This window comes from Pituophis catenifer, unplaced genomic scaffold (genome assembly GCF_029215685.1).
Source record: "Pituophis catenifer annectens isolate HBS135680 unplaced genomic scaffold, rPitCat1.0.hap2 SCAF_1, whole genome shotgun sequence".
Classification (NCBI taxonomy): Eukaryota; Metazoa; Chordata; class Lepidosauria; order Squamata; family Colubridae; genus Pituophis; species Pituophis catenifer.
Window position 1 is genome coordinate 203,726,097 of NW_027256881.1, and position 25,889 is coordinate 203,751,985.

The 25,889-nt window shown below is 39.2% G+C and overlaps 1 protein-coding gene across 1 annotated transcript in view; it reads left to right on the forward strand.

The window, feature by feature from the left end:
• Positions 1–25,889, forward strand: part of LY75 (lymphocyte antigen 75) — an 86,407-nt gene that overhangs the window by 24,980 nt on the left and 35,538 nt on the right. The window contains exons 5-16 of the mRNA XM_070939542.1: positions 629–739; positions 2,624–2,767; positions 3,754–3,942; positions 4,891–5,048; positions 5,821–5,931; positions 8,096–8,184; positions 8,334–8,503; positions 8,612–8,808; positions 9,870–10,012; positions 11,779–11,860; positions 12,553–12,624; positions 14,204–14,327. Coding sequence (XP_070795643.1) covers positions 629–739; positions 2,624–2,767; positions 3,754–3,942; positions 4,891–5,048; positions 5,821–5,931; positions 8,096–8,184; positions 8,334–8,503; positions 8,612–8,808; positions 9,870–10,012; positions 11,779–11,860; positions 12,553–12,624; positions 14,204–14,327 — 1,590 coding nt within the window. The remainder of the gene's footprint in view (positions 1–628; positions 740–2,623; positions 2,768–3,753; positions 3,943–4,890; positions 5,049–5,820; positions 5,932–8,095; positions 8,185–8,333; positions 8,504–8,611; positions 8,809–9,869; positions 10,013–11,778; positions 11,861–12,552; positions 12,625–14,203; positions 14,328–25,889) is intronic.

Genomic DNA, 25,889 nt, shown 5'->3' on the forward strand with positions numbered 1-25,889 from the left:
TGTTCCTTTTTCTTTCTCTGAAAAAATAATACATTCTAAGAAGAAAATGTCATTTAAAATAAGCCTTCAAGATGTAGCATCTGAACCATTACAGTTCTATTATTGCCACTGGGTGTTAATCCCCACTCAGACCACACTGGAGAAGTACATGGTACTGATTATATTTAAATAAAATTAACATTGGTTGCATACCAGATAACATTAAACCAGGATTATGTTAGCATTAGTTTGTTAAGCAAGTTATTTGCAAATTTAGACAATCCATTCTAAGCAAAACATAAATGAGCTGCATTTGATCATAGCTTTACATTCAAAACAGTTTGGCTATGTCAAAAAAAAAAAGAGCATTTTTTATTATTCATTTTTTTTTCATAGAAACATACATTCATGTATTTGTGCAAACACATTCCATATACCATACACAAGACAATGAAAATATAGGTTGTCTTGGAGTATAATATTGCAGTTGAGTGCCAGAATACTGCAGATGAGCTCAGAAACAAAAGATAAAGATTTGTTTTGTTTTGCTTTTGTTTAGTTTTACTGTAGTAGGTAAATTCCAACTATGAATTGATTGGCTTGAAAATGTTCTGTTCTATTGTTGTCATCTTTGTTTAAAACTTTCTAGCTAAAGATGGTATTGCAGAAATATTTTGGATTGGATTAAATCAGTTGGATGTTTCTGGAGGCTGGCAGTGGTCAGATCATACTCCATTGAACTTCGTGAACTGGAATTCAGGTAATTGCATTTTTCCTCTTGTGCTGTCTTCTTATTAATTCATACGATGAACTTCAAAGCAGGGAAGGGAACTGTAACAAGAAGTGACAGAAAAAGATGGAGCTGATACAGAAGAAGAAATAAGTGATGGCAAAACCCCTCACTCATATCTTTAGTTCACACTGTCCTTGGGTGGAAAACTTGGATATCTTGGCATAGACATTGGACATCTGTCTATCTAGATGTTTATCTTTCATATCTGTCCATCTAGTGATTTTTACCCCTTCCCATCACCATGTTTATATACAGTCTTCAGCCATTTAACATTCTGTACTCCAGTAACCTCATTATTTGATTCCTCCCACATGGAATAAGAGCCATGGTGGCACACTGGTTAGAATGCAGAATTGCAGGCTAACTCACTGCTCACTGCCAGCAGTTCAATTCCCACCAGCTCAAGGTTAACTCAGCCTTCCATCCTTCTAAGGTCGGTAAAATGAGGACCCACGTGGTTGGGGGCAATATGTTACTCTGTAACTGCCTAGAGAGGGCTGTAAAAGCACTATGAAACGGTTTATAAGTCCAAGTGCTATTGCTATTGCTATTATGTAACTCACAGGAAACAAATAAGCAATTTGTTTAATAAGTTATTTGTGGATGTAACCAGTAGCTATATTTGCTAGGGGTAGGGTTGCTCTTAATTCATTTTTGTTTTGCTTTGTTTGCATTGGCAAATCAAACCATGATTTGGAATATTGAAACCAGTTCAGGCAGGCAATGGATATAGGCACTGGAGGAGAACCTACCTCCCATATAGTATGTCATATCAGCTCTACACACAGCCAGCTCAGTTCCTCTCTGCAGGGAATCATCCACCACCATGACATACTTCTTCTTTCTCAAAATAGTCCTTAGTTTTTTTCAATCCAGGAGTCCAGGTTTCCCCCTTGGTGTTCTGTGGCTTGGTTGCTCAGGTGTTATGAATTATCCCTTAAAGAAAGAACGATTCTTCTGGCACGGAGTAACTTCCAGTCTTCAAGTTTGTTGAGATGGCAGGCTTCCATGTATCTACTTCTACCAACAGAATGTCTGCTCTCTGGTGTTCATTTGCCCACTCTTCCTGAAGAGCTTTAATTGTCCTGTCCAGGAAATCTTGTTTCGTTCTTCCCAAGGCCTTTTATTTTTTAAAATTTTGTTCATAATGCAGTCTAGAACAGGGGTGTCAAAATGGATTTCTTCCAGGGCCGGATCAGCATTGTAGTTCTCCTCCTCCTGCAGCACCCTGCACACGGCCCTCTGTGGCCCGTTTTTGACCTGGACAGCCTCCTGCAGCACCCTGCCAGCCAAAACGGCGTGGGGGACTACAGCACTTTGTTAGGCAAGATGGCATGCCCTGTTTTGGAATGCTGCAGGACACCGTCCAGGCCGAAAACGGAATGTAGGGGGTCCTTTGTTATTTCCAAGCCAGCACTGCAGGCCAGATTTAAGCACCCTGCAGGCCGCATCCAGCCCCCAGCCCTTGAGTTTTACACCCCTGGTCTAGAACAACGGTCTCTAACCTCTCCGGCTTTGTGGACCAGTGGGGGGAAGAGGAGATGCTTCCACGCGAGCGGCTGGAGGGCACACACACAACTCCATTTGCACAAGCAGCTGTCGCATGCCCCCTCCTCTTGTACAAATTGAGCTGCATGTGCATACTCGCCTGTCATTTCTGTGGCCCAGTTCTGAACAGGCCCCTGGTCTAGAATGCAGTGTAAAATCAATAATGGAACTGACTGCTGAAATTTTTTAATAAAAAGAATATCAATTCTATTATTTTAATCTCATCCTTTGCATTCCAATACCTATTATAATCCATGATATGATGTATCGTGAGCCTAATAATGAATCATTACTCTTCTGCAGAGATGCAGGATATAACTCCACTAGAGGGAAATGATTGTGCAGCTATGAATGCTGACACAGGTGATTGGAAGAGTTATCCCTGTGACACTCCACTTCCTTATGTCTGCAAGAAACAAGTTAATGACAGTCAACCAGATTTCCCAGGTGAGTCCAAAATGCATTGTGAATTTAATTGTGGTCTGATTTTTGCAGCTAAAATGCCAAATCTTTACATAATGGCAAATATAGCAACTTCAGAAATCATTCCAGACTTTCCAAATACTTACAGCTATGTTCACACAATATACTTAAAGTGATTACTAAATTAAACCTTTACCAGGACTTACACTATACTCTGAAGCATAAGAGCTAGTTCAGAATGTTTGTAAACTTTATATATATTTTTCCTCAGATTAAAACTACAAGTTCAGCATAGGTTCAGCCATTAATTTTTATTTAAATACTTAAGGCCGCCCAAAGTTACCTTGAGGTAAAATGGGTAGCTTATAAATTTTATAAATAAATAAATATGCTGTATGAACACAAGTGTATATGCTTATAGAGAGTAATGTGTACTAGAATTTGGACTGAATTATTTTTCAGATAGAAAAATAAAGTTTTGCAGAAAAATAATAATTTTCTTTAATTACACATAGAAGGTTTCAGAGAATTTTTATAATTTCCATTCAAAAGGATCTCAGAAAAATTTATTTTAAGGGTTCAATAAAACTTGTTCCCTCTGTAAATATGGTGCTTGCAGTTTCTTTTCTGACTTAAATGTGAGCAGGGGCAGTTGCAGAAGTAACCAAGAATATAAAACCTATTCTGGCATTAATAGAATTTATTCTGCATCATTTAAAAAAAAATATCTTGAAAGCATATGCTCTAAGAGGGACAATTCATGCAGGCTAATTTTGTCTTCTACCAGCTGAGCCTTTTGGTCCATCTGATTCAGTATTGTGTACTGTGATAACTCCGATTATTTTTTATTTTTTTTAACCAGAGGTGCCAAAATTTGAACTTTAAATCTATTGTATTCAAAGTTTGTTCCCTTTGAGCTATGATCCTTTCTCTATGGTATCAGTTCTGTATCATTGCTTTTAGAAATTATCGTGGTTTCTAGCAAATTCTTTTCAATATTTTTTTTTTAGATATTCAGAACAATGTTGAGACTCAGTGTGAATCTGGCTGGTATGCGAACAATGGATTTTGCTATATGCTAAAGAACAACATGGCTTCGTGGAATGATTCATATCAGTTATGCAATGAACTCAATAGTAGCCTGATCAGTTTACATTCCTTAGCAGATGTTGAATTAGTTATTACAAAACTCCATAATGGTAAGTTGGAATAAACATGGATAGGAGTTGCTCCTGTTTTTCTGTTTAAACATTACTCTCAATTTGAGGTTGGAATATACATTAAAAAAAATTGATTAAAGATTAATCTAAATTTCTGTATTACTAAATCTATAACCACAAGTTCATTAACTTACAGATAGTTGTTGCTTAATGACCACAATTGGAACCATCAGCTTAGTCACTAAGCAACATGGTTGTTAAACGAGACATTCCATGACTATGATAGACTTAGAGTCTCACTTCTACCACAGTCATTAAGCAAATCAACCACAGTCATTAAGCAAGACTTCACATGACTTTGACTTGCAGTTTTTTGGCTAGCTTCTCCATTTACTCTGCTTGTCAGAAGTCAAATGTGAATCAAATGGCTATTATGTGATTGCAGTGATACTGCAACAGTTGCAAGTTTGAAGAACCAAAATTTTCAGTGCAATCATAACTTTGAACAATTGTTAAATAGGCAGTTGTTAAGTGAGGATTATCTGTATTTATTTGCCATTCAGTGTGGCAAATACAGGACCAAAAAAACAATATATGCTATTATTCTGGGTAAAAGTCTGTCTGCTAGCCAAAGCTCTTTAATTCCATTATTATTATGACACGAATGAAAAGTGGCTATAGAAAAAGTTCTAATTTTTGTTAGATGGTTTCTATTTTATCAGAGAGAGGCTGATTCAAGGGGAGGAGTCAAGCGGGGAATTAGTTTGGAATCCTTAGGTAGGCATAAGAGGGCAAAGTCTGCCCCCTTCTTGAATGCATTGAATCTTATCTAATCTGGTCCAGGTGCAGACTGTCAGTCTGGGAAGATTCCTACGAAATAGGCATGAACAACAAAGCAGCTAATTGAACTCCATACATCTGGTTGTCCGTGCCTAATACTTTTGCCTCATGATTTTTGAACTGCTTGAGTTTCTGCTTTAATTGTAGATACGAAAGACAAAATATGGATAGGATTAATAAATAAAGACATTCCAGCCCTGTTTAAGTGGTCAGATGATTCCAAAGTAGTATTTACATATTGGGATCAGAATGAGCCAAAGGTTTCCTTCAAAGGCCTTCCAAACTGTGTCTCCTATTCTGGAAAGGTAAGGATCTTTTGGGATGTTTTATAATTACTTGACTCTAAAGTGTTTTGTAAACTTCATAAAAGGCAAAAAGTATATGACTCGTTTCATCAAAGAGAGCTAGTATTTCTTTTGCACTGAAAAATTAAATAATTAAATTAAATAAAATTAAATTAATTAAACAGGGAGGCGGCAGAGGTCTGAAGGATGATGTGATGGTGACCATGAGGTCATTCACATACATCCTTTGGTTATTTAATCGAGTGCAACGATGCAACTCTCCACTTGCTGGAATTTCACCGAAATGGTTTACTTCTTTGAAAGAAATTTCAAATGCAAATAATCTTTTATGAGATTGAATGAAAAGTGTTTAAAAGCTGCAGGGTGTTTTTTTTTTCAGTTTAGCAATCCTAGCCATGTTTACTTAGAATTAAACCCTTCTCGTTTCAATGGAACTTAACATTCAGTATTACAAATTTAAATTTGGTGCTGTTTCCCAGTCTAGAAAAAGAGGTGAGTTTTTCTATAACTCTTGTTCACAGGAGTAAGCAGAAGAAATAATTAATAATTAAGTTGAATTATATATTAACCTCGTTTATGCTATCTTATTCTAATTCTAAGTTCTATGAGAAATATATATTTCAAGAATTGTTGTAGGAAAATAGTTTTTTTCTATGCATTTTTATAACTTATAAAAAATAGGTGCAAAAGTACATGAACAATTGAAAAACAATTCATTTGGATGATTATGTCTTTGGGAGTTCTAAAATTATTGGTTTCTTTTTCTTTGTAGTTTGGCCGATGGAATATCCTACCTTGTAACAATAAATTTAAGTCTGTGTGTATGAAAAAAGGAAAAGTTTTAGAGGAACAAAAATACGATAAAGGTTGTTCCCCAAGTCAGGTAAAGACAGAACAAAAATTTCTGTTCTAAATGAAAGATAAACTTTAATGAAATATATTTGATATATTCAACATTCTTGCTGCTTCAAGTTCAATAATAAATTATAATTCAGAGTAAATTTTGTAGATTTGTTCCATAATTCTCATTTCTGTGTTGTAACTATTTCTTTAGTTTTGCATCCATTTTATCATGCAGTTCTTTTATTTGTTCAGTCTCTAGGTAACTTTTTATATATAAGCCAAAGTAATTGATATTGGTTCTGTCATTTTTCTTAGAAGTCCTCCTCATTTTTGTTGTCAATTTTTACCCTTCTAGCATTTTATAAGTAAATCAACTGGCAGCCTGAAAGCGTCTGGTGCTTGATATGTTCCAGCTTTGCCAAGTAGTTATTGGTATCTATAGTCTATTCATGGAATCTAAATGGACCATGTAGTAAATGCACTTTTCTTATTATAGTTAGCTCCAAAATGGAAAGTATTCAAAGGAGAGGCCAACACTGAGATTGTTGGACTTGCTATTTTTCTCATAATATTTTATTTATTAGATTTGTTATCCATCTCGCTTTGAGGTGACTCTATATTTTTATCAAGCTTTGTCTTACATTATGTCCTTTTAAATTTTCATATCCTTGTACCATAACTTTTTATGAAGCCTGCTACTTAGACAGGCTCTTACTAATGTTAATGTTCATTGTTTGCAGATTTTATCCATTTTGTTAGCCATGACAAATATTTTGCAATGTAATACAATTTAAAGTTTGGAAGTGAGACCACTTCTATTTTTGAATCTTGTAAACAAATTAAACTCCATAAAACTCCGCTCCATAAAAATTTACTTACATTTTTTTGCCATTCTTGTACAACCAAAAAAGCTTTATATTTTTCCACCTTTCAAGATTTCTTTTAATTTCTGTCCATAATTTGACATACATATTTTGATATATTTCTTAATTATTTCCTGTCAAATAGCAATAGCAATACTACTTAGACTTATATACCACTTCATGGTGCTTTACAGCAGGGGTCCCCAACCTCTGGTTCGTGGCCCCATACTGGGCTGCGGGCTAATCGTCACTGGGCTGCGTGAGCAGCCTGCGCATACCAGCAGCCCCTCATGCAGCCCAGTGGCGATTAACCTGTGGCCCGGTTGTGGGCTGCGGACCACAGGTTGGGGACCTCTGCTCTAAAGCGATTTACAGAGTCAGCATATTGCCCCCAACGATCTGTGTCCTCAGAAGGATGGAAGGTTGAGTCAGTCTTGAGTGGCTGAGAATCAAACTGCCAAACTGCTGGCAGCTGGCAGTCAGCAGAAGTAGCCTGCAGTACTGCATTCTAATCACTGTGCCACCATGGCTCTTATACATACAACTCAGATATTTCACAGAAACTATTTGGCAGGCAAATTCCTCCCATAGGAAATTATTTTCTCTCGGCATTAAATCTCATGTATTTTTTAAACTTGATTTTATATGCAGAGAATTCCCCAAAGCCTTGGGATATTTTCAACAACTATTTTATTGTATTTCATGGTTCTGTGATTTTTTTTACTCTCATTAGCTTTTATAGGTGTTCATGATTTGACTTGTATATCGCTAGTTTAGAAACACACATGAGGATTCAAGAAATGGGTATTACATACAGGTATGGCCATACCACCATTGGAAGATTTAAAGGATCAAATTAGGGACAGATCATCAGGGAGGAAATCTATCTCTCTGGTCACTTAGAGTCGATACCAACTTTACCATTCACAACCAATCAATGTTGATAGCCTCTCCCCCCAATCTATAAAGCTAGGATAACCATCCTCTAACAATTTTTCCAATTATCTTTCTATATTTGAACAAGCATTGTATCCCTGGAAATTCCAGTTGAAAGTCTGTCTTGAAATTTGGGTTGTATAGTAAAGTGTTTTAATGTGTTTTAATTTTACATTTAGTTTCTGTTTTAAGTAAACTGTTAAGTAAAACTTACATTTTAATAATATGATTGTAGGACAGGATCTTAAAATGAGATAAATAGCAAGCTGTTTGTGAAAAATAAGAGGGCAGAAGCAGATGGACTGCTTACACTGGCTCGCGATTTCTGTCTTGCGATTAATGTGATCACTTTATGTCACATGTTGCCTTTACCTTTGAATAAATGATTATCATCCTTTAAATTAGGAATGGAAGAAACATGGAGATTATTGCTATAGGATTGACAAGAATGAAGTTGTCTTTGGAAGTGTGTGCAATCTTACTATAGCAAACAGGTATTGTACAGTGTTACTCTTTGAATGTAAAATTTCTTAAATTTTAAAATATTGTGCTATCTTGTAGAAATGTTCTTTTTAATCCTAGCTAAATACATTTTGTACATCTAATGATAATTATTCTTTGTATTGAATCTCGGACTTTACAGATTTGAACAAGAATTTATAAATAATTTAATCAGAATGCATAATAAAGTTGAAGAAAAGTACTTCTGGACTGGCTTGCAAGGTATCAGCTCATCAGGAGAGTACAGATGGGGAAGTGTGGATGGAAATAATGAACTACTAACATACACAAATTGGGGTTTCTTTCAACCAGGTAAAATATTGAACAGTGAAGTGCTAATACTTGTTTCATAATACAGCCTTGGTTTGGCGACCATTTTCTTAAAATATCACATAAATAATTGAAACATCAACTTTTTAGAATTCCGTGGAGGATGTGTGGCAATGTCAAGTGGAAGATATATTGGAAAGTGGGAAGTCAAGGATTGCCAAACATTTAAAGCTTACTCTATTTGCAAGAAGTACATTGGACCAAAGAGAGAAACAGAGATAATGCCGAAAATCACTGACCCTTGCCCAGAAGGGTGGTCTAATGGTTCAGGTCTTGCTTGTTATAAGGTACTATATCAAGTCTATTAAATTATTATATCCTTTCTGTTGAATTACATTCTCTCGGCTCTTAAGAAAACATATTCTTGTACTCTCCTCGACTATCATAGGTTCCATTATATATTAACCAAAATTATATATATTTCCCGCCTTTTTTTCTCCCGACCCTCCCACCCTCCCCCTTCCCCCTCTCTCTCTTTCTCTTTCAGATGGAATAATTTTTACTGTTTGGGCAGAAATGCTGGATATGGGATCAATTTTATGATTCTCCTAAACTATCTAAGCTTTAATGTTAACTTGCTGAGGAATGTTTTTCTTAAAACACACACACACACACACACACACACACACACACACACACACACACTTGACTATTATTTGTTACATACTTTCCCAAAGTAAGATATTAAAAGTATTTTTAAATGTTTAAAGTCACAAAAATATATTTTTTTTAAATAATGTTTCCCCGAATGCAAGTTTTGGACACATATTTTGTTTTTTAGAAATATTTCTGTAAGCAATTCAATTTTGTGTTTATGGATCTTTGAGCGAAGGAAAATAGGTGCTGGTGGGCTTCATTCATTGCTACCCTTTCTACTGCAACAAAATCTATTACGTCAGATGTTGTGAATTTGCTCTAATACAGATCCATGTATTAGGCAATTTGGCAACTTTAATCTTGAATTATTTTGAGATGCTGTGAGCGGTTCGGTTGGCATAACTTTAAAGAAATCTATGGAATTCTCATTTTTCCTGAAGCTGCCTCTCCCATCCCTTCTGTTGGATTCTTCAGGGATCAGAGAGGCTGCATGGGGGAAAAAATAAATGAAAAACCATTTCCTTCAGTTAGAATTTCAAATGAATGGAATAGCAGTCTTGGGTCTTGATAACCAACCAAAGAAATGAAATGAAATGAAGTTTTGATAAATTTGAAATGAAGCAAAATAGAACTGTAATAATGAGATTGGAAAGTTCATTAATCTGTAAAAGTAATAGGCATATATGTCTAGAAAAAAATGAAATTGTACTATTGAGATAAAATGGATTTTTTTTTCTATTTTCTTTCAAAGTTTTTTCATAAGGAAAGAATGCTGAGAACCAGAACTTGGGAAGAAGCTGAGAGATTTTGTGAAGCTCTTGGAGGACATCTTCCTAGTTTTAGCAACTCAGAAGAAATTAAGGAACTCCATACAATACTGAGGAAGATCATCAGGTGACGTTCTCAAGAGTCTAGCATTTTAGTGAATTCAACTGATGTCTAAATATATCTTCATGTATTTTACCACAGCATATGTGATAGATAAAATACCATTATAGCTTTTACAATACTTGAAGCAATCTTAACCAGTCTCTTAGGGGCATTTGAGACTCAGGTAAGAGAAGCAAATGGTTTCTGTGCAATCCCTCTTAGTGAGAAGGAAAAGATCCTCTGCTTGGTTTCCTTCTAAAAAATTAATGTACTACAGTGTGGTTTCACATCACTTCTGTTATAAACTAGAGAAAACTGTTTCAAGGATCAATTAAAGGAACTCTCAAGAGTTGAATCTTTCCAGCATTTATATATAATTTGTTTTATATGCTGATTACCATTAGGAGTATGTGTGTCACCATCACCATCAAGAAATCTTTCATGTAGTCAAAGACCAGCATAAAGAGACTGTGTATATTTGAGATTATGTCTAGAAGAAATAAAGAATGTTAGAAACAATGATGATCAGGCAGAAACTGATATACTTTGGGGCATAGAGGGAAGACAGCAAACAATGTTGATGGCTAAAACTAAAGATATTTCTGGAATGTCCCTGAAAGAGTTGCAGGTTGTTCAACAAGGCCAGACAAATTAAAGGACATTTATCTCTATTGAGCCCAAGTCAAGGGCAGCTGATTAACCAATCTGCTAAACAAAAGATTCGTGACTGCCAAAGGACCTGCTGAGTTAACTGTATTTTTTATTTACTGTATATAGTTTGGGTAAGCCAAAAATTGTAGATGTCAAAATACATGCCAAAAATCAGGCCTGGCTTTTCTGTAGATGGGCTTATCCACGAGTATATATAATAATACCTTTTTTTAAAGTACTTCTAATTTCCATATATTCTCCTGAATAAGTCCATCTGTGAATTATTTATTTATTTATTTATTTATTTATTAAATTTGTATATCGCCCTACTCCCAAAGGACTCAGGGCGGTGAACAGCCATAGAATAAAACATATAAATACAAAATTTAAAATAGAGATAAAACGAATTAAATAATTTGGCTGAACCATTTTAAAACCCCAATAATTTAAAACCAAATTTAAAATTCCCATTTAAAAGAGGAAAATTTAGGTCAGGCCAGCTTGATGAAATAGGAACGTCTTAAGTGCGCGACGGAAGGTACGCAGATCCGGGATCCTCCGTATCTTTGGGGGGAGCTCGTTCCAGATAGTAGGTGAATAAATAGACCCACAAAATGTTTTTAAAAATATGGGGGGAAAAATGCAGGTTGTCTATCAGCAGGTAGCACATTTTTCATGGTATTCTGCTTAAAAATTCCAGGGTTGGTTTATTACAGATGGATTTATTTGCAAGTATATATTGTACAGTATTTATTTATTTATTTACTGGCATTTATATCTCCCTAAGTGCTTTGCCTTCCAATACATAATACCACTCGGCTTCTATTTTTTTCTTAGTGACTTCGGTGTCCAGATTCCAGACTATAGAAGCCAAGCCCATTTCTTCTTTCTTTGTTTTCTAATTTATCATTACTTATGTGTTACAGGCTTTATAAGTGCAGATTCTCAGGGGAATATTTATAAAGAAAAGTATATGCAATGCAGAACAGCAGATTGGTAAAATGATCATCCACATGCTTTCAGATTTGAGCATCTCACAGAGCAGTTGTCTAAAATGATGAAAATGATCACCAAATACTCAAAAGTAATAAAACAATTAAGTTGAACATTCCGTTACATTTTTACTTTTTTATTTATAGTGATGACAGATGGGTCTGGATTGGGCTAAATAAGAGGAATCCTGAACTCCTCGGTTCATGGCAATGGAGTGACGATAAGCCGGTAAGTTAAGCTGACCATACATAGAATACTAAATGATCCAATCCTAGCTGGAAGAATATCGGTGAAATTCTGAAGCTGAAAAGCTTTTAAAGAATATTTTGCACAGGAAAAGTAAAACAGGTTTTAAACAATAATTTTAAATAAAGTACAGTAGCTTAAATTGGTTATGAAAGTATTCAGAAAACCAAAGCCTATGCCATTAAACTGTTATTCTATATGAAAATTACTGGAGGATTTGCTTTATTTAAACACAATTACACACATGGAAGTCCTCAATTAGGGACATTGCTGTGGTCATTTCCTACGGAGGGAGGGAGGAGAGAGAGAGAGAAAGAAATAAAGAAAAAGAAAGAAAAGAAAGAAGGAAGGAAAGAAAGAAAGAAAGAAAGAAAGAAAGAAAGAAAGCTAAATAGGATTCAGGCTTTCATAGAATGAATATAAAGTTCTGGATTATGATCAGTAACCAAGTCATAATGTGACCTTTAATAAATTAGCAAAGGTTTTGTCATGAAAGTTCAGAAGATAATCTGGTTCAGTTTCCTAAAAGCACATATCTATTAATAAATATTGAAAGTACTCTTTATTTTTTTCAAGATTCATATTCCTACAGTACTGGGATATTGCGGCTATTGTTACTAAAGCATACTGATTAAAATTAATAACATACAGCTTTAAAACCATTCTTCCTCTAGGTCTCTACTGTTGTTATGCCCCTGGAATTTAGAGAAGATGACTATGATATTCGAGATTGTGCAGCTATCAAGGTGCATTGTGACATTTTTTGATTACTAACTCCTAAAGAGAAGGAAATACTGGAAGAATCTGTGCTATTTTTTTTGTAAAATAACTCAGTTGACCTAATGCTTGCCAATAAGTCCTGCAATTTAGCCAGTTAGACTGCCCTAAGGGATTTTTAACCTGTGCTCTGTTAAATTTTCTTTTTACTGTGGAATTGCTTCATCACATTTTTCAGGAAATCAGGTCTTAGTATACAGTCCTAAAAAAAAAAAGTGTGTTGGTGGGGGGAGGTGAATACTGCACTGCTTTCACAACCTGTCTGTTTTGAACAGGCTAAGAGAGAGAAGTAGGAGGCAAGCTTGCATTACTCTGGTGATTTTGGCCTTCTTGTTTTCTCACACACGGTCACCTTGATTTTGAATGGAGGAAATTAATATATCAGTTCCAGATGGAGCCAAAAACAGTCCTGGAATTTTTAAACAGAATGAATCCAAGGTTGCCTTTGTGGCTTTACTGTCTCATCCCCAGAACACCCTAATCTTATTTCTGGCATGAACATAGACATAACTAAAATCTCCTGAATGCTTGCAGCCCTCTGGCAAATACCCTGGCATGCCCATCTTATTCATCTCCCTATCAATCTAATTGGTTAGAGTTACTGTCCTAACTTCAGAATAAAACAGCCTTTTTCAATGCTGTTACATTTGTAAATATTACATTGGAATGCAATAATGTGCATAATTTGTCTTGGAATGTATAGTAGCAGTGATCCTTTCAATAGGTTTTGATCAGTTGGAAAAAGAAAAACTATTTTAAAGTAGGTATGTGTAGTTTTTGACAAATATTTCAAATATATGAAATATATTTCAAAGATATGTTTATAAATATATCAAGCGCAGCACAGCAATTCCATATTTCAGTTCTGAGTAAGTATTGTATTGGTGGTAGTTTAATTCTGTAAAAAGTAAGCCCCACTGGCTTTAATGGGACTATTCTCAGCTAAGGAAAAAAACACTTAGCCCTTATCTTACTTGATCCTTTTCTACTTCTGCATTTACCATTCATCTGTATCCTGCTTTTACCTATTCGAAATCCAAATATATGCCTGGAATATTTTCCTTTTGTTGATCACCAACTGAAAATATCTTTCAAAATCTGATTTTCCTCATCAAGCAACTACCCAGTATTAAATAGAAGTATACTTCTGTATTTGTTGTTGTGGTAGTGGTTAGAATGCAGTATTGCAGGATAACTGCCCACTACCAGTTCAAGGTTGGCTCAACCTTCCATCCTTCCAAGATCAGTAAAATAAGGACCCAGATTGTTGGGGGCAACATGCTGAGACTGTAAACTGCTATAAAGCACTGTAAAGTGGCATATGAGTTTAATTGGTATTTCTATTATTTTAGCCTCTAGCTAGAATCCCTTGTATATTTAAAAGAAAATTCCACTGAACACAGAGATTTATTTCTAATAATTAAATGAGCTAATAAGAAGAAAGGAAATCTTTTTAACAGAATTTAGTTATGGACACTTACTTACTTGAGAGTTACTACAAAAAGAAATAATGCATATTATCACTGCTTTTCTTTTGTAATTATACAGACCCTTGGACTAAAACGCCGGCCTCGGTGGCATTTTTACCTATATGAAGCTAGAGAAGAGGAGTTCTATTTAAAACCTTTCCATTGTGATGCAAAACTTGAATGGGTATGCCAGATCACTAAAGGTAAATTTGCTTTCAACCATATATTGTTTAATTGTGTTGTTGTTTTTTAGAAAGGAGATCTACTGTATTCAGCATGGCTCATTCCAGATAAAAGTATGCAGGATAAAAACATTAACATTTAGGATTGTCTTTTCCTTCATTTTATTCAATATGCTAGCATTATGGTTGGCCAATTTCCTGTAACTCTAAAAAAACATGAGTTCTGAAAGTGTTATCAGTCGTTCCCTCCCCCCCCTCCAAATATTGAGTTAGTTTCCATCTGACTAAGGGTTGAATCACCCTGGCATACATTATTTCCAGAATATGTGGGTTACATAGAAGTGTTTTCTTCAGTGGTGAAATCTGAACCGGTTTACAACCAGTTCGATGGCTGCGCATGCGTGCTGTGCGCACCACGCACCAAATGCGAGGTGCGTGCACAGTGCACACCAAAAGGAGGCATGGGGTAAGTAGAACAGCACGCCAGGGGTGGTGATCAGCTGTGGAGTGTGATTTCTTTTTTTACTTTTAAAAGAAGCGGCAAGTGGGCAATTGGGTGGGCATGGGGGGCAGGGATTTTTGCTGCTAGTTCTCCAAATCACCTGCTGCCATCGCTATCGGATCGGCCGATCCAGTCCGAACTGGGAGCATTTCACCCCTGGTTTTCTTTCTTTTTCTGTCCTACTGTTAACCAGTGTCCATATCCCGCAACTAGGATTTGGCAATGTATTCCAGACTTCATGATTTTCCATGAGTAACCTTATTTCCTAGGCAAGGCTTGGCATAAGTCAGTTTGGGAAACCCGATTTGGCTGAATAAGAATCTTCAGTGCCAACAACAACAAAACCAAACAAACATGGATAGAATAGAATAGAACAGAATTTTTTATTGGCCAAGTGTGATTGGACACACAAGGAATTTGTCTTGGTGCATATGTTTTCAGTGTACATAAAAGAAAAGATACGTTCATCAAGAATCATAAGGTACAACACTTAATGATAGTCATAAGGTACAAATAAGCAATCAGGAAACAATATCAATATAAATCGTAAGGATACAAGCAATAAAATTACAGTCATACAGTCATAAGTGGAAGGAGATGGGTGGTGGGAATGATGAGAAGATTAATAGTAGTGCAGACTTAGTAAATAGTTTGACAGTGTTGAGGGAATTATTTGTTTAGCGGAGTGATGGCATTCGGGGAAAAACTGTTCTTGTGTCTAGTTGTTCTGGTGTGCAGTGCTCTATAGCATTAATTTGAGGGTAGGAGTTGAAACAGTTTATGTCCAGGATGTGAGGGGTCTGTAAATATTTTCACAGCCCTCTTAGAAAAGTACAGATGCCTCTCATTCTAGTAGTAGTTCAGATCCATGGCTTTTTCTTCCTACAAATTAACAGACTCTCACGGTATCTTTGAAGCAGGGCAATTATTGAATATATGCTTAATTGCCAGCTCTTGATCTGAGAACCACGGGCCCTCCATATACTTTCCAAATGTAAAACTACTTTTTGACTTTCTATCCAATTTAACTAAAGGGTCAACAATGCTGTTAAACGAAACAAAAGCATAGCAAAATATGGATTTCTGTCAAGCTCAGTATTCAAAGATTATGTTTTTGTCACACATAAATGCCTTACCCATGTCAGGGCTCACTAGGGACACAGTAATGCAGGGGTTAACACTAATGCACGCTTGGCCAACCCCCTCCACAGACCACTCCTTACCTGAGTCTCCGCCCCCAGGTATATAAGGCAGTCACACACTCCATCACCTTCAGACTTCCAGATGATGCTTGTGATGCATTGATGAACCTGCAAATAAAAGAAACTTACTTAAATGATTGACTCATGTCTGTTATTGGGCCTGATCCATGGATCCTGTAACAAAATGGTAGCAGAGGATAGTTTAATGGCCCAATAACATCTGGACACACAACGAGAACACACCACTGCCTACGAGATGGCGACGCCACCGAAGCAACGAGATGGCAACCCAGCGGGATCGCCAGGGAAGGCAGAAGACACGATCAACCCCAAAGCCACCGCAACGGAAGAAAGAGGGGAGATCAAGAAAGGAGAAATAGCAGACTCTGATGGCCGGGAGGAAGAAAGCCTACGACTCGACGTCCTACGACTGCTAAAAGAGCGGGCCAACGACAAGAACCTCCTCGCGGACCTACGAAGCTTCATAATGGACCGCGAGGTGGCGAAGAGCGAGGATGAATCGGATCTGGAGCTCGAAGAGCTGGACTCGGTGAGTGGATCGCCCCAAAACGACCCCACAGCAGTCATCGAGCCCCACAGCCCCGCTCAAAATTTAAAACTGCGGCCATATTTGACCACGTGGTCGGACAAGATGGCCGACTTCCGACCAATCGGAAGCCAGAATTTAAAATGGCCGGCGCGCAAAAAATGCCTGACCCCGAGCGATGGGGAAAGCGACCGGGGTGAGGGGGCAGAGTCCGATTCGGACCTCGGATACACCCCGACTGAGCGGCAAGTCGACAAGGCCATGAAGACCCTTGCCGCCGCCTTCGGCCCAGGCCTAAAAATCACTAAAGAGGAACCGGAGGGGCCCAAGCAAAAAGGAAGACGGGGAGAGGGGCACCGGAATGCCCACCCGAGGGCCACGGATGCCCACGTCAGCGCGACAACCCTCCTACGCACCCCAGGAACGCCGCGCCCCCGATCACCCAGACCGCGAACCCCAGAACGCAGGGATTGGAGCAGCTACCTGCCTTCGTCGCCGGGACTCCAAAGCCATCAGAATCTTCTCTTCGACAAGGCCACTGCAAGACAGCACCGTCCGGAGCGCCCCTGGACCCCCAAGACCGAAGCCGAGGCCTACCCGGCTGTTAGAGACCTCTACGCTGGAGCTGCGATGAACAGGTCCTTCCACCACGACGACAGAGCTGAAATGGACTTCGCGCATGCGCAGTTTCGCCTAGAGGAAGAAAAAAGAAAAAAATCGCAGAGAGGGATTTTTAAACTGCCGGCAAGCGTTCCCATGCCGTATTGCTGTTATATGCACATACAGAACCATGGACAGCCGCCTGCTGTAAGTAATTTTACAAATATTTATTTATTTATTTATTTTATTTGTTTAAATTTCTATACCGCCCTTCTCCAATATAGGACTCAGGGCGGTGAACAGCCAAAGTAAAACAAGACATACATACAAAACGTACAAAATCTAAAAACTGATTAAAATAATTAAATATCTTGGCCGTAATTAAAACTTTTCCAATTTAAAATCAATTTAAAATTTGACTCAAGACAGCCCAGCTAGTTGAAATAAATGGGTTTTCAGGGCCCGACGAAAAATCCGGAGGTCTGTTATTGTACGTAACTCTGGGGGGAGGTTGTTCCAGAGGGTGGGCGCCACCACAGAGAAGGCTCTCCCCCTGGGGGTCGCCAGCCGACATTGTCTGGCGGACGGCACCCTGAGGAGGCCCACTCTGTGTGAGCGTACTGGCCGGTGGGAGGCTATTGGTGGCAGAAGGCGGTCTCGTAAGTACCCCGGCCCTAAGCCATGGAGCGCTTTAAAGGTGGTCACCAACACCTTGAAGCGCACCCGGAAGACCACCGGGAGCCAGTGCAGCTCGCGCAGGAGAGGTGTCACATGGGAGCGCCTCGTCGCCCCCATAATCCCCCGCGCGGCCGCGTTCTGGACCAGCTGGAGCCTCCGGGTGCACCCCAGGGGGAGCCCCATGTAGAGAGCGTTGCAGTAGTCCAGGCGGGAAGTGACGAGTGCCTGAGTGACTGTGCGTAGGGAGTCCCGATCTAGAAAGGGGCGCAACTGGCGTATCAGGCGAACCTGATAGAAAGCCCCCTTGCCACGGCCGCCAAATGATCTTCTATAATAATGCTGGGAACTTACCAAGTGACTTCCCCAAGTTGAGGATGGATGGGGGCAACATCCTAGAGCGGTCACAGCAGCTGCAGGTGGTGTTCCTAAAAGAAAATATGTCACATTTTATTAATGACCCACCAGAGAGACCATGGACTTTAGAGTTGGACTGTATGCATCATAGGGCATTTTACCTTTTAATTTCTAGCATATCTCCCACCATTTACCATAGCATTGGCCATCATCTCACTGTGTCGGAAATCATACAAAAAATGTTTGGGTTATTTTACAGTGAAAGTGTGGCAACCACCACTCAGATTTCCAAAGATTTCTTCTCTGCCAGAGTTAAACCAGGGACTCCCATAAGCGAGCACCTAGTGTCCCTGAATGCCACCAGGGCAGAACTACACCTTAGGGGGGGAGGTCATATCAGATCAGATCATGAAGAGTGTAATAATTAACTCTTTAGATCACTCATGAGACAGTTTCTTAGCACACTTAGATATCGTTAGCCTAGGTCTCCTGTCCATTGAGAAGCTGTCTAACAAATTGATAGCTGAAGACAATTTGAAAAGGAGTCGCCATGACTCCTCCAGGGAACAGAAACACGTAAAGAAAGTAGCCTTCCAAGACAAACAACATGGCACAACAGAGTGCTATAGCTGTGGGTCAAGGGGACACCTCAAGAGAGACTGTCCTAAGAGCTACAGAGAGAGAAGCAGACCAGAACACAGACTCAGACAGACAGAGAGACACACTTCTGAAGAGAGGTACAGGCGCAGAGATTCACCTAATCCCAGAGACAGGAGGGGGAACAGAGATAGTTCACGTGACAGCAGAACAGGGTCCCTATATGGGATAGGGGAGCGTACCCACATAACATGTCAGGATAGAGAGGCCAACTCGTGGCTTCTGGACTCTGGGGCCTCCAACCACACAACCTGTAACAAACAGTTGCTCTCTTCATTCACAGAGGAGAATTTTTCAATCAAGGTTGCAAACCAAAGTGAGGTTAAGGTAACAGGGAAGGGGGTGGTTATACTGCCAGGTATAGGGAAAATAGAGGGGGTACTCCTGGTCCCGGAGATACCCCACAACATATTGGCCGCATTGAAACTCAGTGAAGACTCAGGGATTAAGGTAACCTTCGCAGAAGGGAAAGCCCACGTGAGTAAGGGTAGAGAGAGTGTAGGGAGAGTGACGGTCAGACAAGGGCTACCCTACTTAACATTCTATGAGAGTAACACCCCCAGCATATACACCAGCTCAGAACCCACTAGAAACACTAACCAAGACAGAACTGAGGAAGAACATACGAGTGAGAGAGGGACAGGGAGCAAGGAGAACACAACCCTGGAAACACATGCAACCAAACACACTCAGGGAAAGCCACCGATAGGCAAACCCATGCACGATGATTGTGCACACCTACTACACCGGAGATTAGGACACGCCAGCTTCCCCGTGGTCCAAAAAATGACCAACTGTACCGAGGGCATCAAAATAAAGAATTGTGAAAATTACCTTGAGTGCTCGGTGTGCAAATGTTCTAAGTTAAAAGTCAAACCCAGACCTAAGAAATCCTCACGCGCCACCAACCAAGTTTTCAATTTAGTTCACATGGATCTGGTGGGGCCTCTAAGGCCATCCATCAAGTACAAAAAAAGATGTTTCCTCACCATAGTAGACGATTATAGTCGGTATGGCTTCGTCTATACATTAAGACAAAAGGATGAGGCTTTCCAAAAATTCAAGGAGTTCTACAAAAGGGTAGAGACTCAAAACAACACTCAAATCAAACAAATCATGACAGATAGAGGATCCAAATTTTTGTCAAAGGATTTCTCTCATTGGCTCAGATCCAAAGGCGTGCTTCACTTTACATCGTCTCCGTTCTCGGCCTTCCAGAACGGTGTCGCAGAACGACGGAATTCCACGCTGCAGACCATGATCAGATGCGCATTAGAGGACACAGGAATTGGTCAACATTTTTGGTCTGAGGCCTTAGTTTACTCAAACTACACACTGAACAGAACCTGGTCCAGTGTAATAGATAAGACACCATACGAACTCATGTACAATAAAAAACCACAGATAGCACATCTGCACGTATTCGGCGTAACTGCAGATGTTCATATACCCAAACAGCTGCGCAGAAAGGGGGACAAAGTATCCAGGAGATTAAGATTTATAGGGTACGAGCCAGGTACCAAGGGGTTCAGATTTGTGGACAGTAACGACAGATTTGTGATCTCTAGGACAGCAGTATTCCATGAGCAAGCTAACTGGTCCAGAATACACCTCAATGAGGTATCCACCAGGCAGGAGACTAGAATAGACGAGCAGGTGCAAGACAAACACGAACCAACAGGTAGGCAGGAAAGGAAAGAGCCCAAACCCAAGCGCCAAGGCATCAAGGTCGAGGAATGGAAAGGGAATCATCCCAAGATAAGTGTAGACTCATTAATACAAAAGGAGGCCAGGTACTTACATGACACCGAACAAACGACAGATAGGCCAGTCAGATCGACCAGGAACCAATTACCCAAAAGGTTAAATGATTATGTAATGGATATACACACAAACCACATCACACCCAACTCCTATGAAGAGGTATTGAGACTACCACACGAGGAGAGGCCGAAGTGGGAATCGGCCATGGCCAAAGAAATGAATAGCCTGAGAGAGCTAGAGGTTTACACCCCAGCCGAGGTTCCAAAGGGCAAAAATACGATAGGAACCAGGTGGATTTTCAAAATCAAGAACCTAGAAGGTGGCCAAAACCTGTACAAGGCCAGACTAGTTGCGCAGGGGTTCGCCCAAAGGTTTCCAAAAGATTACACTGACACTTACTCCCCAATCATAAGAACTGAGAGTGTTAAGAGTGCCCTGGTTATCGCTTCCGTGCTAGGGCTAGAGGTACATCAATTCGACGTGCAGACAGCCTACTTGCACGCCAAACTGGACAAAGAAATATACGTTAGAGCATCACACAGCAAAGAGACCAACAGGGGGGACACCTGGCTACTTAACAAGAGCCTATATGGACTGAAACAATCTGGCAAATGCTGGTATGAATGCCTGGTTGAGGTCCTGAAGTCAATGGGATTTACAGCAACCATAGCCGACAACTGCTTCTTCACCAGGAGAAGGGGGATTCACCAGAATACATTCTAGTCTACGTGGATGATATACTTTACATCAATAAACACGAAGGGAATCGCAACACTTTCGCCAGCAAGCTGAGTGAGCACTTCACCTTAAAATACCTAGGAAAAATAAACAGATACCTAGGTGTACAAATCAGCAAAACCCCCAAAGGTTTTCAACTGTCCCAGAAGGAGAAGATAGATGAAATACTGCACAAATGCAACATGGCAGATGCCAAGGGGTGTGAGTCACCCATGCAGCCGGACTTCCTAAGAAATATGCATGGCGAGTCACCCGAATTCAAAGACAACACCCTATATAGGTCAGTCATAGGCTCTCTCTTGTACATCGCCAACTGGACTAGGCCAGATATCGCACTATCAGTTAATCTACTGTCCAGGCACGTGGGCAAACCCACCATGTACCATTGGGATGCTGTAAAAAGGGTACTGAGGTACCTAAAGCACAGTGCCAACGCATGTCTATTTCTGGAACCAGAACCGTCCAACGAATCCGTCCTCTCCTGCTATGCTGATGCTGACTGGGCCGGAGACACCAAGAGCCGGAAAAGCACATCAGGGTACATATTCTACCTGAACAATAGCCCGGTGCATTGGTACATGGGTAAACAAAACTTGGTAGCCACTTCAACCACTGAGGCAGAGTACATATGCCTATCCAAGGCTGCCAACAATCTCACCTGGTTCGACGACCTGCTCGCCAGCGTCTGGTGCGAACCAGCGTACCCAATAACCATCTACGAAGACAACAAGGCCGCCATAGAAATTTCCATGGCCGACGCGGTGGGGCAGAGATCCAGGCACATTGACATAAAATACAAACATGTATTCCGGTTTCCTCGTCTTCGGCGGCGGCGGTGCCTTTTGAAGCTCCGCCAGCCCCGCCGCTTGTAGAGCCGCTTCGCGACTAAGAAGCGGCTCGAAAACTTCAAAAATCTTTAGGATTTCTGAAGAGAGATCGCAGGGCACAGGTTGAGCCCCTGCAACCCCCCCAGGGGATAGTTTCTGGGGAGGGAACAGGAGCGGCTCCCATTCAACCTGCTGGAATTCCGGGCGGCGTGGGACAAGTCTGCATTTGCAGAACAAGCCGGCTACAGGAAACTTTAAATTGAAAGAAAAGGAATCAGCCTTAATAAGCAGCATACCGTTACTTGAACCCTGAAACTCGGAATCGCAAGTATTAGAGTTTTCTTGGCTTTCTAACCTGAGTGAAAAAATGCGGATGAGTGAAAGTGAACTGTAAAAATATGGCGCCTAGCCTCAGAGTTAACGAGCGGGCGAGTGTGGATTGCTGAACTCATCTTGCTTTGTTACAAAGTTTCTAAACTGCTACGAAGTTGCTTCGCTTGTAACAAGAGAAATAAGAGAGAAATTTCTCCTTTTTCAATACTGGACTTTGCTTTGCTTTGGTTCTTATTTGATTAAATCTGGGGGACTTTTTTAGAAGTCTTTGTGGAGGTGGGAGAGGAAGAAAAATTTCCCTTTTTAGTAAAACTAGCCTACGTGGCAGGATGGCCTCAAAGAAGCAGGAAGCGAAGGCAACAGGAGGTGGATCTCCCACACATAAAGCACAGCCTCCCCCTGCACAACAGATACAGACTCAGAAAAAAGATTTTGATGTGGGAGATTTAAAAGAATTTATTTCTAACACTTTGGATGATAAATTTCAAAAATCTCAACAGGAGATAGATGATAAACTCCAAAAATCACATCAGGAATTTATGCAGGAAATTAATGAAGTTAAAGATATGGTGAAACAAAATCAAAACAAGGTGACTAAAAAAATATCAGAAGTGGCGTCTGGCCTGGCAGAATTTATTATGAAAGTTGATTCTAAAGTTGAAGAACTTAAATCAGAAGTTAATGTTAAGATGAAAGATAATGATTATAAAATTGCTGATGTTGACAATAAAATGCAAAGAGTTGAAAATGAGATTGTGATGATACAATTCAGGGCAATGGAGTTTGCCATACGGCTTCGAGGAATTCAAGAAGAGGAAAGACAGGATTTGAGACAGGTTTGTTCTGAGGCCCTGGCTAAGATCCTACAAGTTAATCCTGATGTGGTTTTTCACAAAATAGATAAAATTTACAGAGTCAATTCTTGGGTGGCCAGACAAAGACAATTGCCTAGAGATGTGGTCATATATTTTATAGATAGAGAAATAAGAAATGACATCCTGCAAAAATCCTTCTACACCTCTGTCCAAGTGGGGGGCTCACGAATTGGAATTTATAAAGAATTACCTCCTAAAATGCTGAAAACCAGAAAAGAATTTGGCTTTCTTGTTAAGGAGTTGCAAAATTTACAGATACCATTTCGGTGGGACGCCCCAGCTGGTATAATTTTCAGATACAAGGGAGAAAGATATCGTTTGAATACCGTGGAGAAGGCACAGCACTTTTACATTACTATTCTTAAGGAAAGAACACCATCCCCACGTACATCTACAGTTTTGGAGATTAAGGAGAGTGATGAGAAGCAACCTCAACGAGAACTGCAAGAACAGTCTAAGCAGGAACCAGAGGAAATGCAAGGCGCAGAAGGAGGTTTTCTGGATGAGCCTTTGCTGGAATCTTCTCCAATCTTGGATTCGCTTCAGATGATTGAAGTTAAGGATCAACGTATAACTCGAGCTCAATCTAAGTTACTTAAACAAAAGCAACAACAACAACAGGAAAGACAAGACAAGAAGGCAGTTAAGAGTACTGCACAAGAGACTGGAGCCATGGGGGGAGCAAGATCGAAGCTTTCGGATGACATTCGATTATTCTGCTCTTTGCTCCAGAAAGAGGAAGATGATGCTTAAGTGTTTATCTTGGAATGTGAATGGGTTGAATTCAGCACAGAAAAGGAAGAAATTATTTACATATTTGAAACAATTTAATAATGATATAATTTGTTTACAAGAAACGCATATCACAACTCAAGATCAAAAATACTTGATAAACTCCAAACTAGGAACACATTTTATATCTTCAACTTCGCAAAAAAAGAATGGTGTGGTTATTTATGTAAATAAAAAGTTAACAGCAAAAGTTATAGAAGCAGACGAAGATGGTAGGTTTGTAGCAATTGAATTGCTTACAGCAAATGGCCAAATTCTTCTGATTGGAATTTATGCTCCCAATCAACAACAGGACTATTTTTATAAGATGTTACATACCAAAATACTGCAATGGGACTATAGATCTATTTTAATTATGGGAGACTGGAATGGAGTAATTGATCCTAAATTAGATAAAAAGAGTCTGGCAAAGTCTAGGATCAGATTACCACAGACTTTTTTTGACATGAAAGAAGATATGGAACTAAAAGATGTTTGGAGAATACATAATCCAAAAGATTTGGATTACACTTTTTTTTCTGACAGACACAGATCCTTCTCTAGGATTGACTTTATTTTGTTGTCAGATGATTTACTTGTTAAGACAAAAAGAACAAAGATTTTTCCAAGAACTTTGACTGACCATAGCCCAGTATGGATAGAAATTGAGATGGATAAGGTTGAGAGACGTTCTTGGAGACTAAACGAGAACTTGTTTAGATATGAAAAAAATATAACAGAACTTAAAAAGCATTTGAAAGAATTTTTTGAAATAAATTTGAATAAAGGTACCCCAATTGAAATTGTATGGGACGCAAGTAAAGCTTATATGAGAGGGGTACTTATTTACATGAACTCTAAACATAGACTGTTTCGACAAAAGAAAAGATCTGAATTGGAAATAGAAATAAAGAATAAAGAACAGTTACTTATTAAAAATCCAACAGATGAAAGAATATGCGGTGCTATAAAACTTTTGAAAGACCAATTTCAAATGCTTATGGCGGAACAAGTTGCAACAAACTTACAATATGCGAAGCACAATACATTTTGTAACGCTAATAAACCGGGCAGATGGTTGGCTTACACATTGAGAAAAAAACAAAGTATACGGACTATTGATAGTATTGATATTGGAGGGAAAGAAATTTCTCAACAAAAATTAATTAAAGAAGCCTTTGTGGACTATTATACTAAACTATATGCCAAAGAGGAGGTGCAGAATGGACTCATAGAAAAATATTTAAATGATAAAAGAGTTACAAAAATTACTGATCAACAAAAGGAAAGAATGAATTATCCTATAACAGAGGAGGAGATAATAGTAGCAATTAAACAGCTAAAAACAGCCAAAGCTCCTGGCACGGATGGTTTGACCGCAGTGTATTACAAAACTTTGCAAGCTGAAATGGTGGAACAACTCAGAGATTTATTTTGCAATATTCAACAAGGGGGTAAAATACCCCCATCATGGACAACAGCTTATATATCTTTGATACCAAAAGAACAAGTCGGTCCTAAAAAACCAGAGAACTATAGACCAATATCTCTTTTGAATACAGATTATAAAATTTATGCGAAAGTATTAGCCAACAGGTTGATGCCAGTAATTCAAAAGGTGATTCATGATGATCAAGCGGGATTTATCGAGGGCAGACACATGAAGGATAATGTAAGGCAAGTAATAGATTTATTGGAATATCTTGAGAAGAATAAACAGATTCCTGCAGTGCTG